This window comes from Scyliorhinus torazame, chromosome 13 (assembly GCF_047496885.1).
Source record: "Scyliorhinus torazame isolate Kashiwa2021f chromosome 13, sScyTor2.1, whole genome shotgun sequence".
In the NCBI taxonomy this organism is placed as follows: Eukaryota; Metazoa; Chordata; class Chondrichthyes; order Carcharhiniformes; family Scyliorhinidae; genus Scyliorhinus; species Scyliorhinus torazame.
Window position 1 is genome coordinate 209,143,244 of NC_092719.1, and position 13,292 is coordinate 209,156,535.

The 13,292-nt window shown below is 42.9% G+C and overlaps 1 protein-coding gene across 1 annotated transcript in view; it reads right to left on the reverse strand.

Annotated features, from left to right (window-relative positions):
* Positions 1–303: 303 nt before the first annotated feature.
* Positions 304–13,292, reverse strand: part of arih2 (ariadne homolog 2 (Drosophila)) — a 103,674-nt gene continuing 90,685 nt past the window's right edge. The window contains exons 11-15 of the mRNA XM_072472999.1: positions 11,297–11,448; positions 10,674–10,817; positions 7,037–7,105; positions 5,436–5,519; positions 304–2,818 (exon numbers count right to left, since the gene is read on the reverse strand). Of these exons, the coding sequence (XP_072329100.1) occupies positions 2,741–2,818; positions 5,436–5,519; positions 7,037–7,105; positions 10,674–10,817; positions 11,297–11,448 (527 nt within the window). The 3' untranslated portion in view covers positions 304–2,740. The remainder of the gene's footprint in view (positions 2,819–5,435; positions 5,520–7,036; positions 7,106–10,673; positions 10,818–11,296; positions 11,449–13,292) is intronic.

The following is a 13,292-nucleotide window of genomic DNA, read 5'->3' on the forward strand; positions in this document are numbered from 1 at the left end:
TTTGCGCAAATTGGTGTCCAATTAGTGGGCAGCACAGAAAACAAAACATTTTAATGTTTTTGGATCACCCATGTTATCTTTAATAGGTCATTAAATCTAAATACTTGGCTTTGGAAGGTAGAGTCAAAAATACTGTTAATTCCCACAGTAACCAACATTCAAATGTCGATCAACTTGCAGTAGGGTTGCCAATAGATTGCATTGGAGCTTCCAGGAATTAAAGATTAATCTTGGGGACACCGCTGCAAGCAAGCAAACCAAAGAGAAAAAATCATTAGGGCCTTAAAAAAGCGGAAGGCTTCCTTTTTCAATTTCTTGGAACACTCACATTTATTAGTTATAATAAAGAATGGAGAAAAGGCAATTTCACAGTTAAGAATCATCCCATCAGGTAGTGAAAAGTCCATTTCGCTTCTAATAGTAGTGGTGGCGGTGGTGGTATAAGGGGCGGATGATCGTCTCAGGTAATCAATGGTGGAGGCTGGGTGATCGGAGATAGGAGGTCATGCGATGAAACCTTCAGGAAATCCTCCAACCTGCGCCGGCAACTGTAACTTAGTCAGACACTTCCTGATCTTATTACAGTTTTTATTGAAACAGTTTCCTCTACTCCAGCACATAACCTGAAATCAAAATGGAAACAGGAAGCAGAAGGGCTGAGCTTTAATCTGCATAGCTATCAAATTTACTCAACGTGAGCTGAGCCATTTGGGTAACTTAAGGGACAAGAGGGCAGGCAACAGCTACAAGGTAATAATAATTCAATCAAGTTGCTTCAATAACATTGCAAACCTGGAGCGGGCACATTAACAAGCTCAAGATTAAATCATTGCCAAAAACCTCCAACTGGTTATACTGCAGAATAGCAAACTTGGTTATATTGCTTTGGTTAAAAAGTGGGGTCCCTTGCCACTGAGGAAATGAGTACAAGGAAAGAAAAAACACAGGTCTGACCCCCCAGCTACTGCGCTGCCAATCTCCAAGCTCAAAGAATTAAAATCAGAGGGATAATAGTCAACACCAAGTAGCAGCTACTTCAATCCTCGACGACACTGGTGCCAGTCTCGCTGATTAAAAATGTGGGCTAAAGACGCGCAGATTAGGTGGATTGGCCATGATAAAGATTACCCCTCGTGTTCAAACAGGTGAGGTTATGGGGATAGGGCGGGGACGTGGGCCTAGGTGGGATGCTCTTTCAGAGGGTTGGTGCAGACTCAATGGGCTTGATGGCCCCCTTCTGCATTGTTGGGGTTCTATGATTATGGGTGATATGTGACAGCTCAGCCACCAGTAACCAGGAGCTAGCTGACCTTCTCAGGGCCCAAGGACAAAGAACCATAGGAGGAACGCAAATCAAAAAGAATAAAAAGACAGAACAAATTCAGCTCAGCTCAGATGCAGAGCGTTGCCACTCGAGATGGAAGGAAAGGGAGTCTGGTAAGGTTTCAGACAATGGCAAGCAAGTGGAATTAAATAACTTTTATATCAGTAATGAACGATACAGTGGTTCTATTGCTGCAGAAAGCACAAATAGTTGAAAACATTACAGAAGTTACATAACCTTTCAGCTGCAACATCTGGGAAATAAAAAAAGATTCACATCATAAATACCCCCAAAAAAACAAAATGTTTTCACTCTTACCATTGTGGGTCAGAGTGCTGAGTGCACTCGAGGTAGCATGACAAATTTGAAATGTATAAAAATGTATTTATTATATATCCTAAAACACAACTGGGGCCCCATCTCACCAGCAGAAAGTACATCAAATAAATCATTATAAGTGGGTGGGGACAAAAGCTCAAATCACTATTTATTTATCTTTTATTTAAAAAAAAAAGTATAAACTATTAAAAAAATTGTTTTTGCAGATTGGATCATGGGGTTTTACAACAAACAGGAGGATAGTGGGGAGGGGGGAGGGCACACAAGTCAGGTACTTCATGAACCTTTTAAACATTCATGAACCTCACTGCCTTGCAATGCAGTGCAAGACAGCTGTTAGTCTATTCATAGTAGAGGTAGTAACAATGGGTACTTCTTTTAACTATTGCTTTCCTGTCTCACCCATGCGTTCTCCAGGGGGCATTAGGAAGCACCCTACACTACAGAAAACAGGCACCTCATGCAGACAGATCACCTCCTTCAAATCGCTGTCACCACCACCCCCGCTTTTTAAAAAAAATGCTCCCAGACAAAGCTGGCAAATAATGCGCATTAACACAAGTACCGGAAAACCAAATAATTCCCAAATGACTTCTTTCTAAGCAATCTGCATTTCCCAGTTTTCACCTAAGCCCCTCGGTGCCAGTACGCACTATAATTAGGTTGTGCCACGAATGCCCCAAATAGTTTTGTTCGAGTGAAAATACACATAAAAGTCTGTGGGAAGCTGAGCCTTCTGCAATCCTTCCAGTCTCTATGAAAGTATTTGTAAAAGCTCTGGCTTCTTAAAAGGTTTAAAGAATCTCCGTTTTCAATGTTAGCGCATATTATTTCCTCTCTTTTTTTTTTTTAAAAAAGAAAAAAGAAATGCATCTCTTTTTTTTCTAAAAATAAGTCTAACACTATTGCAGCTCATGAATGGAATCATCCTTGAGCACTGCTGACTATTCCAGCAAAAAAAAATGAAAGAAAACCAAAGGAACGGCAGATGAAAAGAAACAAGGAACTAAAACAATATTTTGTCTTCTTCCCCAGCCAATGCCTTTTTCATTGCGGCAAATCATCCACAGGGCTCCTTTAGTCTGATGTGTCATGAAAATCCTTAAGCAGTGTTCTACGCCTCTGTTCTGCTATATGCATCTGATTCTCTAGATCCTGAAATGCAAAGCAGAGGAAAAGTGGTCACAGTACAGCCAAGCTCCTCCAAACAGATGCACAAGACTAAAATAAAATGTATGCTGGACTTCTTCCCCCGGATTCTGTTATTTAAATAGAACAGAGTAACAAGGAGTTTAGAATTACATGCCTCTTTCGCATCCTTGAGATCACCCGAAACATTGCTTTTGAAATATAGTCTGTTCTATTGGCAAAAGCATAAAGACACATCAAGGTCTGACAAATAGTAAATGAGGTTCAGTGACCAATTGTCTCTTTTGGTGGCACTTGTTGAGGCACAATTGTTGGCCAGAATACTGGGATGACTCTCGCCGCCGCCTTGGAATTTACGGCCAGGCTGATCAAGCCCCAAGGTGGACCTTTCTGATGCTGGAGTGTGCTACTGATAAAGCAAATGAGGATAGGGCAAGGACAAGAGACTAGTTAACCTCCCTGTGGCTCAAGCTGCAGCATTGGCACGATGGGCTGACAGGCCGATTATCTGAAATGTTCATGTTTTACTGAAACTCAGTAAAACATCCACAATGCAATATTGTTGAGTTCAATGAAAGTTAAGGATTTGGGGTTATATCCACATATTGCTTATTTCAATTCTTCACTCTTATTATTTCAATACTTCATCAACATCTGATTATTCTATCGGAAAGATATGGTCAAACCTTATCACTGTGACAATTTTGGGGTTGGGTGGAAGCACTATACTAACACTGCTGGAACAGAATAATTACAATAATAATCTTTATTAATGTCACAAGTAGGCTTACATTAACACTGCAATGAAGTTGCTGTGAAAATCTCCAAGTCGCCACACTACGGTGCCTGTTCAGGTACACTGAGGGAGAATTCAGAATGTCCAATTCACCTAACAAGCTAGTCTTTCGGGACTTGTGGGAGGAAACCGGAGCAAACCCACGGCGGGGGAATTGGAGAAAGGGGTGGTGTCGCCGATTTATGGGGTTATTCTGGGAGAATATACGCGATCACTGGATGGGATTAAGGTAAAGTGGGAGGAAGAGTTAGGGAAGGCATGGAGGAGGTGTTGTGGTGTGAGGTCCTCCAGAGGGTGAATGTAGAACCCTTCATGCACGAGGTTGGGGCTGATACAGCTGAAGGTGGTGTATAGAGCACCCCTCACAAGGGCGAGGATGAGCTTCTCCGCCCTGTGCCTCGGCGTAGCGGGGGAGGGAACCTGCTGGAGTTCCTAACGCTCGAGAAAGAAAAGTTTGAGCTGAGGGGGGAGGATGGAAGGGTTTTGCAACTCATGGGCCTTGTTCATCATGCTTTTTCATGAACTGGATGACATTGAACATTAGGTGGGGTTGGGGGTTCGGAATGTATAAATTAATGATGATTCTTTTCCATTGGTGTTTTGTATTGAAAATGTTGGGAGCTGTTTGAGGGTGGGTGGGATGCGGGGATTGTTGGCTGGGGGATTGCCATTGTATTTGTTGTTATTGTTAATTATCTGTTGTTGTAAATATGATAAATGTGAAAAAGGAGAATAAAAATATTTAAAAGGGAGTCGAGTGAAATATTTAATTGCAAGGATGCGAAATGCAATAAATCGCTGACCTGCTCTTCTCTCACCCCATGTTCAAAGAGCTAACCGTTATCCATGGCCACCAATTCTAGGATTTATTTCAGATACATTATTATTCTGCTTTTCCTGTCGGGAAGGTCTAGAACCGGGGATCAAAGTCACAGGGTAAGGGGCAGCCATGTAGGGCTGAGAAGAAACCTCTGTACTCAAGAGAGTAGTGAAACTTTGGAATTCGTCACCACAAGAGTTCTGTCAATGCCCAGTCATCGAGTATGTTCACAGCTGGAATTGACCGACTACAGGACACTGAGGGAATCATGGAATATGGGGCTAGGTCAGGAAAGCGGAGTTGCATGAAACATAACCAGAAAATGCTGGGAAAACTCAGCAGATCAGGCAGCATGTGGCGAGAGAAACGAGAGTTAACGCCTTGAGTCGTATGACTGTTCTTCAGCGCATTGCATGGCCTGTTTCTGTGCTGTAGATTGTAGTTGAGTAGATGATCAGCTATGATCTTACTGAGTGGTGGAGAAGGCTTGAGGGGCCACTCCTACTCACTTATGAAAGTCAGTAGTTCTGTATAATGTACACTTGGCACAAAACATCTGATTTTTCTGGGGGTTGTGGGGAGAAAAGTGTAGATTATAGTCCCACGATTTACAGGTTTAGCAAATACAATTGCATACACTACATTTAAAAACAGTTGGTTAGAACAGCCTTTGCACATTACATTTTCTTATTACATTCAAGTACATATTTGGAAATGTTCGAAGTGCCTTTCCCTCGTCTATGAGTTACCAGAGAAACCACATCTCAGCTTACCTTCATTAACACTGCATTTTTCAAATATAAATTATTTGCACCAGCCCTGTTCAACCCACTTATTTCAAACCACACCAATTTCCAGCACAGATCTCACACATGGCCGTCGATTAATTTTGCATCTTTCCCCTAATTTATTCTCACGATTAAACGTTGAATAACTATTGTTTTTCTCTACAAACACAGGTCTCAACAGCTATTAGATGGACAAATCCGCCTCAGGGCACTGCTTACCCCTCGGTCATAACTGTCTGCTCGTTCCACCTTCCAGGACAGGTTCTCAATCTCTGCTTCCAGCTGGGCTTGTTGGTACTCAAACTGAAATGGACAATGTTTGAAGTCAGTAAGGATACAAGGCACGCAGCACAGAAAACCAATGCACTTTGGAAGGAGGAATTTCGGCTTAGACTATTTTCTAAATGGGCAAATGCTTAGGAAATTAGAAGCACAAAGGGACTTGGGAGTCCTTGTTCACAATTCTCTTAAGGTTAACATGCAGGTTCAGTCGGAAGGCAAATGCAATGTTAGCATTCATGTCGAGAGGGCTAGAATACAACAGCAGGGATGTACTTCTGAGGCTATACAAGGCTCTGGTCAGACCCCATTTGGAGTATTTGGAGCAGTTTTGGGTGCCGTATCGAAGGAAGGATTTGCAGGCCTTGGAGAGGGCCAGAGGAGGTTCAGAAGAATGATCCCTGGAATGAAGAACTTGGGCGTATGAGGAACAGTTGAGGACTCTGGGTCTGTATCACTGGAGTTTAGAAGGATGAGGGGGAGATCTTATTGAAACTTACAGGATACCGCGAGAGCTGGATGGAATGGACATGGGAGAGGACGTTTCCACTTGTAGGAAAAACAAGAACCCAAGGACACTATCTCAGACTAAAGGGACGATCCTTTAAAACAGAGATGAGGAGGAATTTCTTCAGCCAGAGGGTGGTGAATCTGTGCAACTCTTTGCCGCAGAAGGCTGCGGAGGCCAAATCACAGAGTATCTTTAAGACAGAGATAGTTTGGTTCTTGATTAATAAGGGGATCAGGAGTTATGGGGAGAAGGCAGAAGAATGAGGATGAGAAAAATATCAGCCATGATTCAATGGCGGAGCAGATCCGATGGGCCGAGTGACTTAATGCTGCTCCAATGTCTTATGGTTTTAAAGCCAATTGCTTTCCTGGACTTGCAGCTTTTATTGAATCACAGATGGCGGTAATTCAGCCTACTGCCCCTGTACTGGGTCTTTGAAAGCACTTAGTCCCATAACCACACTTTTTCTCTGTAACCCTGAAGGAGGCCACTTGACCCATCGTCTCTGCACCAGCTCTCCGAATGAGCAACTCACCCAGTGCCATTTCCCCACCTTCTCCCCGTAACCCTGCACATTCTTCCTTTTCAGATAACAGTTCCATTCCCTTTTAAATGCTTCGATTGAACCTGCCTGCACCACACCAGGCAGTGCATTTCCAGACCATAAGCAGTCACTGTGTGAAATCATTTTTCCTCATATCATAGAATTTACAGTGCAGAAGGAGGCCCATCGAGCCTGCACCGGCTCTTGGAAAGAGCACCCTACCCAAGGTCAACACCTCCACCCTATCCCCATAACCCAGTAACCCCACCCAACACTAATGCTATCACTTATGCTTCTTTTACTAACTGCTTTAAAATGTGCCTCAATCCTTTCACGAGTGGGAACAATTTCTCTCTTATCCATTGAGACAGTTTTTGGAATTGCATCCAAAACTGCAAAGTGTCTGTGCTCCACACCGAATTGCTAAATTACATTTTGAACAGAGAAGGCAGCACAATTCACAATGTGTCTGTGCAAAGCTCTTACCAGTTTCTTCCTAGGCCCAGATTCCATATAGTATGCATATGGATATGTGTACTGCAAAGTGTAACGACACTACAGGAAGGAAAAACAAAAAGAATTACTGTAGAAGGTACATATTAAAAGGCTATTTTAATTTGATCTTAAAGAAAAAAACAATTCAAGTTGTTTTTGGTGGGAGGGAATGGAGAAAAAGAGAGAGATAAATTACTTCTTTTCCTCACAGTACCAGTGGTGTGGCATGATGGGTGAAAGGCCTCTTTGCTGTAAAATGCCACGATTCTAAGTTAAATTAATATCTCCGGAGAATGCCTACAAGTGAATTATTGTGTGTGTCAATGAAGCCCAGTCTAATTAATTTCCTTTCTGACGGGCAGCACGGTGGCGCAGTGGTTAGCACTGCTGCCTACAGCGCTGAGGACCCGGGTTCAATCCTGGCCCCGGGTCACTGTCTGTGTGGGGTTTGCCCATTCTCCCTGTGTCTGCGTGGGTTTATCCCCCACAACCCAAAGATGTGCAAGTTAGGTGGATTGACCACACTAAATTGGAAAAAAAATAACTTGCTGGAAGTGAATAGCACGTTTTGCCAGCAAGGTCAACCAAGAGTCCATGGTTGTAAGTACTGGAAGACAAAATGTACTCTAGATATAATTCAGTGAAGGTCAAGCCCAGTTAAAGCATATTCAGTCTCTGACACAACGTTTAGCCTGTGTCTATTTTAAAGTCAATATCCTCACTGAGCCCCCACTGCTCTGCATCAATGAATGACAGACATGGATTTAATGCAGCATTTTTATATAAGCTGCGCCCCTGATGGGAGGAGATACCAGACACTCTCGACACAGTGACGGCAGACTGGAAGGAGAGTCAACCCCAAGGCTCCCGGTTACACACCTCGTAGGGGCTACTTCAAAGAGGCTCTGGAAATGAAAAAAAAAGAAGCTCACCCAGTCAGAAAACGCATGCAAGGACAGAGGGAGAGTAACTTTGGAAAGAAAGCTTATTCTCAACAGAACATTTCTGCCATTCTTGCACAGCAGAACAACTTCCAGGAGGAGGAATTATATTTTTACAAGGACATATAAAAGTCATCTAAAATAGGTATAGTTAGTTGCACATCCAAATTTGGCACTTTTGAAAAAATAATGGAAAAGAAAGAAATCACAAGTCTAACCAGTTTCTGCTAGGTTTCCCTGATCTTGGGGCAGTTGAGTCAATCCATTATGAAATTGCTCCAACAACCTTAAATAACCATGAACTGATTTCAGTCTCTACACAGAGCTGACCACCAGATGCCCATCAACAACAATTAGATCCGTGGCCTTAAAGGGGCATGGGTTACAGGCCGCTTTGGCGAAGTAGCAGTATAATCAATCCCCTAGTTAAATGGCATAACGTTCCTGCCCTTCTGATCCACCATGGTAAATCCATCAGCGAACTCAAATTCATTTTGCTGACTGAACGACCAGTCAAATATGTTGGAAACCAGTGTGGAAGAGATCTAACTGGTCACATTTTATTCTCACCACTAGAGGGGTGGGTTGGCTTGGGGTGGGGGGAGGGGGATGGGGGCCGTGAGGTTGCTGCCAGCTGGAAATCTTGTTGATGTGCTCATTAAAAATAAACCTTCTGAGCAGCATCAGCCAATGAACAAAGTCAAAACTGCCAAGTCACAGAGGTTTCAAAAGGTTGAGGATGACGAGCAAACCACAATTACATCAGCATTCCCAAAACAGATGGCATACAATGACTTCCTCGCCTTCATCCACCTCCTAAGACAAGAGTGTAGGGTAGCACTGGTTGCAATTCTTTTAAACACTGGTACAGAGCAATGTCCTAAAAAAAAAAAACTTTCCCGCCAACATTAACAAAACACTTAATTTTGTCGCACAGCCCAGGTTCACTGAAGTGCTTCATTTTCCCTCTCCCACCCACTGAGCTCCCCGTCTCCTCCCCTGGAGTCAGTGACTCGAGACAGTACTTATCAGCAAGCTGTTTAGCCACGAGTACTCCAGCCAAACTTAATCCTGTCCACGCCCAAAGCCCACACATACTTTCCATTCGGGGTTACTGGAAGTGAGCAGGAGCTGTCTGTTATTAACTCTGCGCAGTGAAGAAAAGTCCGAACCAACCAACCACAGCAATAAGCAATGATATATCTAGCAAGAACCCTTTCATATCGAGCAAGCCTTCAGCTTTCGCCATACTTAAAACACCACCATACAGCACAGTAACTTCGAAACCAAACTAGTGGCATCTATTGGTAGGAATTGTGTCCCCTTCCACCGCTTAATTTTACAGTAATGAACAGTCAAGAAATCATAACGACAGGGGCAGCACGGTGGCACAGTGGTTAGCACTGCTGCCTCACGGCGCCGAGATCCCAGGTTTGATCCCGGCTCTGGGTCACTGTCCGTGTGGAGTTTGCACATTCTCTCCGTGTTTGCGTGGGTTTCACCCCCACAACCCAAAGATGTGCAGGGTAGGTGGATTGGCCATAATAAATTGCCCCTTAATTGGAAAAAATTAATTGGGTACTCTCAGAACGACGAATCCAAATATATCTGCAACCATCTAAAAGATAGTTATGGCTATGTAATACCATGTAAGTAGCAGAGTAGTATATTCACAAATTACATGGTATAATGCCCTATCCTTGTAAGACAGGATATGCTCAGACCCACTGAGAGCAGTGCCATTACAAATATGACTCAACGCAGATCTCTGTGGAAGGATGAGCTAAATGAGCAAAACAGCCTCGGCATCTGCACTTATTTTTGCAATCCATTCCCAGCAGGCCAAGACCCAACTGCAATTAGAAGTGCCTTTGTTCATACCTTGGGTCTAAACTGCAATCCAGCCAAAAATACAGGGTTAGGGTCTCCTTAGCTACTTTCCTTGAGGTCATAATCTAATTTCATAGTTATTTGCTGTTAATTCTGTGGTCACCAGCTGCCTGCACACAGGAACTTCCAGCAGAGGTCACAAGATAACCAATCGGATCCTTGGGCAAGGTCAATTCAGAATATGCTAGGAATAAAATCTGGGATAACCGTGCTCGTGTCTGATCAAGCACAGACTAAGCAGTGCATTAACCCACTGGACAACGAAATAAAGGAGTGCAACAACTTTCATTTATGCAGCACCTTCAATGTAATCAACATTCCCACGGCGCATCAAAGAGTGTTATCAAATAAAATTTGACACCGAGCTAACCAAAGCTTAGTCAAAGATGTAGGTTTTAAGGAACACTCTACAGGAGGAGAGGGCAGTAAACAGGAGGAATTCCAGAGCTTAGTTGGATGCACCACCACCAATGGTAGAGAGATGAAATTCAGAGATGTGCATGAGGCTAGAATTGGAGGGCAGGCAGACATTTGAGGATTGTAGCGCTGAAGGGTTAAAGCCTCTCTAATTCTTATTTGCTTGGGTGATTTCAACAGCAGACAGCATAGTTTGAGATTGAAATTGCAGGGATCAACGGCAGCGCATTGAAGCCAGCGCAGCAACCTCTAACTCAGGATTGATTTGTAATTTCATGGGCGCTGAGGAGATCCATTTTGTATTATGGCCATCTCAGAACTAGTCTGCACATCCTCATTTTACTAACCTGTGGACACATGACTCAGTGAGTACTAAATACCTTGGCAAGGAGCTTGGCAGCATTCTGTAAATACTGCCAATCAATCCACGTTCCCAGATTGTTCATAACTCGTTCCTGGATTTTCTCTTGAATCCTCTGGTATGTCTGTGCTTCGAGCTGCAAGCTCTTGTTGTGGTTTTCCCACTACAAGGATAAAAGAGAAAGAAAAAAAGGAAGGTAAAACTCATTTATACCTCTTAAAACCCCAACCTCCGCAACTAAGAGAGAAACTCCCAGTAAAATGCCAGGAGCCCAGAACGTCATCACTGAGTTACTACTCCTGCCTTCCAGAGCAACACAGGCAAAAATGAGGAAATTCAGCACTCAACACCACCTCATCTTCAGGACTGAGATTCAAATGGCTGCCTCTTCAATCACCAGCACACATGCTTTATAATGACAAAAAGCAGAAGTGAGCAGGCGAGAGTGAGCACAGAAACAAATGGGTCAGACGTGACCGCAAGGTTCCCCAAGTGAAACAGCCAACACTCAACCCGAGACGACATGAATCAACGGCCATCAGCGGCTGCTGGCACCCTTGGGACCTTAGCCAGTAAGTTCAGGCCAGGGGTGGGTAAAACCGCTACAGTTTCTAACATCCATTCAGCCAATACAACGCTTACCCTTTCAAAGTAGAATAAGTATTTCTTTAAGGCTTCCCTAGCCTGTGCCTGCTGGCTCTGATTCACAATATCGGGATTCTCCTTGTACCGACTGCACTCATAGTACTCGCTGCCATGGGTTTTCCAATCCCCCAGGCACATCCAGCAGAAATCTGAAAAGATATGAACACAATTTTAAAATGGAGAGCTTGGTGTGGTAAATTTCAATAACACACAAGTGGCTAGCCCTGAATTTTATTTTCCCTCCTGTAAAGGAAAAATAAGTTTACATTTTTAGCATCATATTCTCACACTGGAAAACAAGCTAGCAGGGGTGTGACTGGTTTACATGACCTAGCGCTAGAAAGAGTGCAACGATCAGTACGTTGATAAGAAAGAGATGAAGGCGGAGGGTTTGACGTGGTGATGGACAGAGGGAACAAGGGGAAATGGAATAAAAATTTAGGTGAGGTAAAGAAGCATTTTGAAGTTGGCTGTTGCATTTCGAAAGGGAACATACACAATTGAAAGATTACAAATAGATGAGACAGAATAGTGTAAGTTCACTTTTAAAACAGTAACCATCGAGTTGACAAAAAAAGGGGGGAGGTTGATCAATTCTGGGAAACGGGAACTTCTATAGAACTGTAGGAAACAATAGAAGGTAAGAAAAAAGGGGAAAAACAAAATTGGGAAAACATTGGTGTGCGCGCAAGAATTTGCATGTGTGCTCACACACATGCATGGTGACCGGCAAGGTCTCAAATAAGACAGTGGGGGGGGGGGGGGGGGGGGGGGGCTTGAGCTCGAGTTCATTTTAAGCCAAGGTCGTTTTAGAAGTTAAGTGTATAAAGGTATTCTTGTGTTTCAAGTGTAAATCTTAGCTCTGCAAACTCAATACACTGACCGTCAACCTTTTCCCACACTGTACGTCAATATTTCAGTCTAAGTCCACATTTAAAATAGAAACTGCCAACGTCCCATCACCGTAACAGGGTGGAATCACAGGGCGACTAATTTACATTGGCAGCCTAGATTATAAATGCGGAGAACCACTTTAACAGTGGAACTGAATTACATAAACCCAGCCTAATTATCTAACCTCTACATCATCTGAAGAGACTATACTTGCTCTTGATTTCCTGTGTAAAGGAGGGATACACAAAAGTATTTCCATTTACTTTTTTAAAAATGTGAACACCCATTTCATTGTGGAGCCATGAACCTCCAATCAACCCATTCAGTATCCATATACTTGTATTCATAAACTAAGTCACTTTGAGACAGTTCCTTGCGTGACAAGTGCTACATCAACGCAACTTGATTTTGTAACCCCAAGAACATGACTCACACCAATTCAGAGTGGCACAGTATAAATAATGGTGGATTTCACTATAGCAGCTCTGGGTCCATCCCTTGACCTGCGCTTTTTTTTAATGATTAACTCTTTGAAACTTTGAACTAACCACATTATACTTTTTCACCGTATCTATAAAATGATGTAGTGCAAGATTGTGTGAGCTCGCTGTGATGAATGTAGGAATTTCAGATATATATAGTATTATACATATTTGGTGCAGTAAGCGTTAAACGCCTGGGTTAGTGTGTGTATGACTGCTGCAGTGATGTTTTTAAAAAAAATATTGGTTTAAAAGACCAGCAGACACCTTGGCTGCTGAGGTGCAATTAAAGGATCGTCAAAATGAAATTGTCATTCATTCCAACCATGTATATTGTTTACCTGAGGAAGGGCAAATGGAATTAGATAATTAGAGACATTGTGTTTAGCTTTAGTAAGATCATGTAGTAAATTGTAAGCTGACGCAGTTAGGTGTTGAGTTTGGGTGTTCGGTTTTGATCTGTCTGTGTATAGGCTAAACAGTTTCTCTCAGCAGCTTTATTAAAAAGAGTTTTGCATGTGAACAGAACAGCAGTTTCTGAAAATAGGTAGGTTAAACAGTAGTTTGACACAGGCAAGAATCTGCAAGCTGGTTTCCTGAAGAATCTCTCTCAAGTT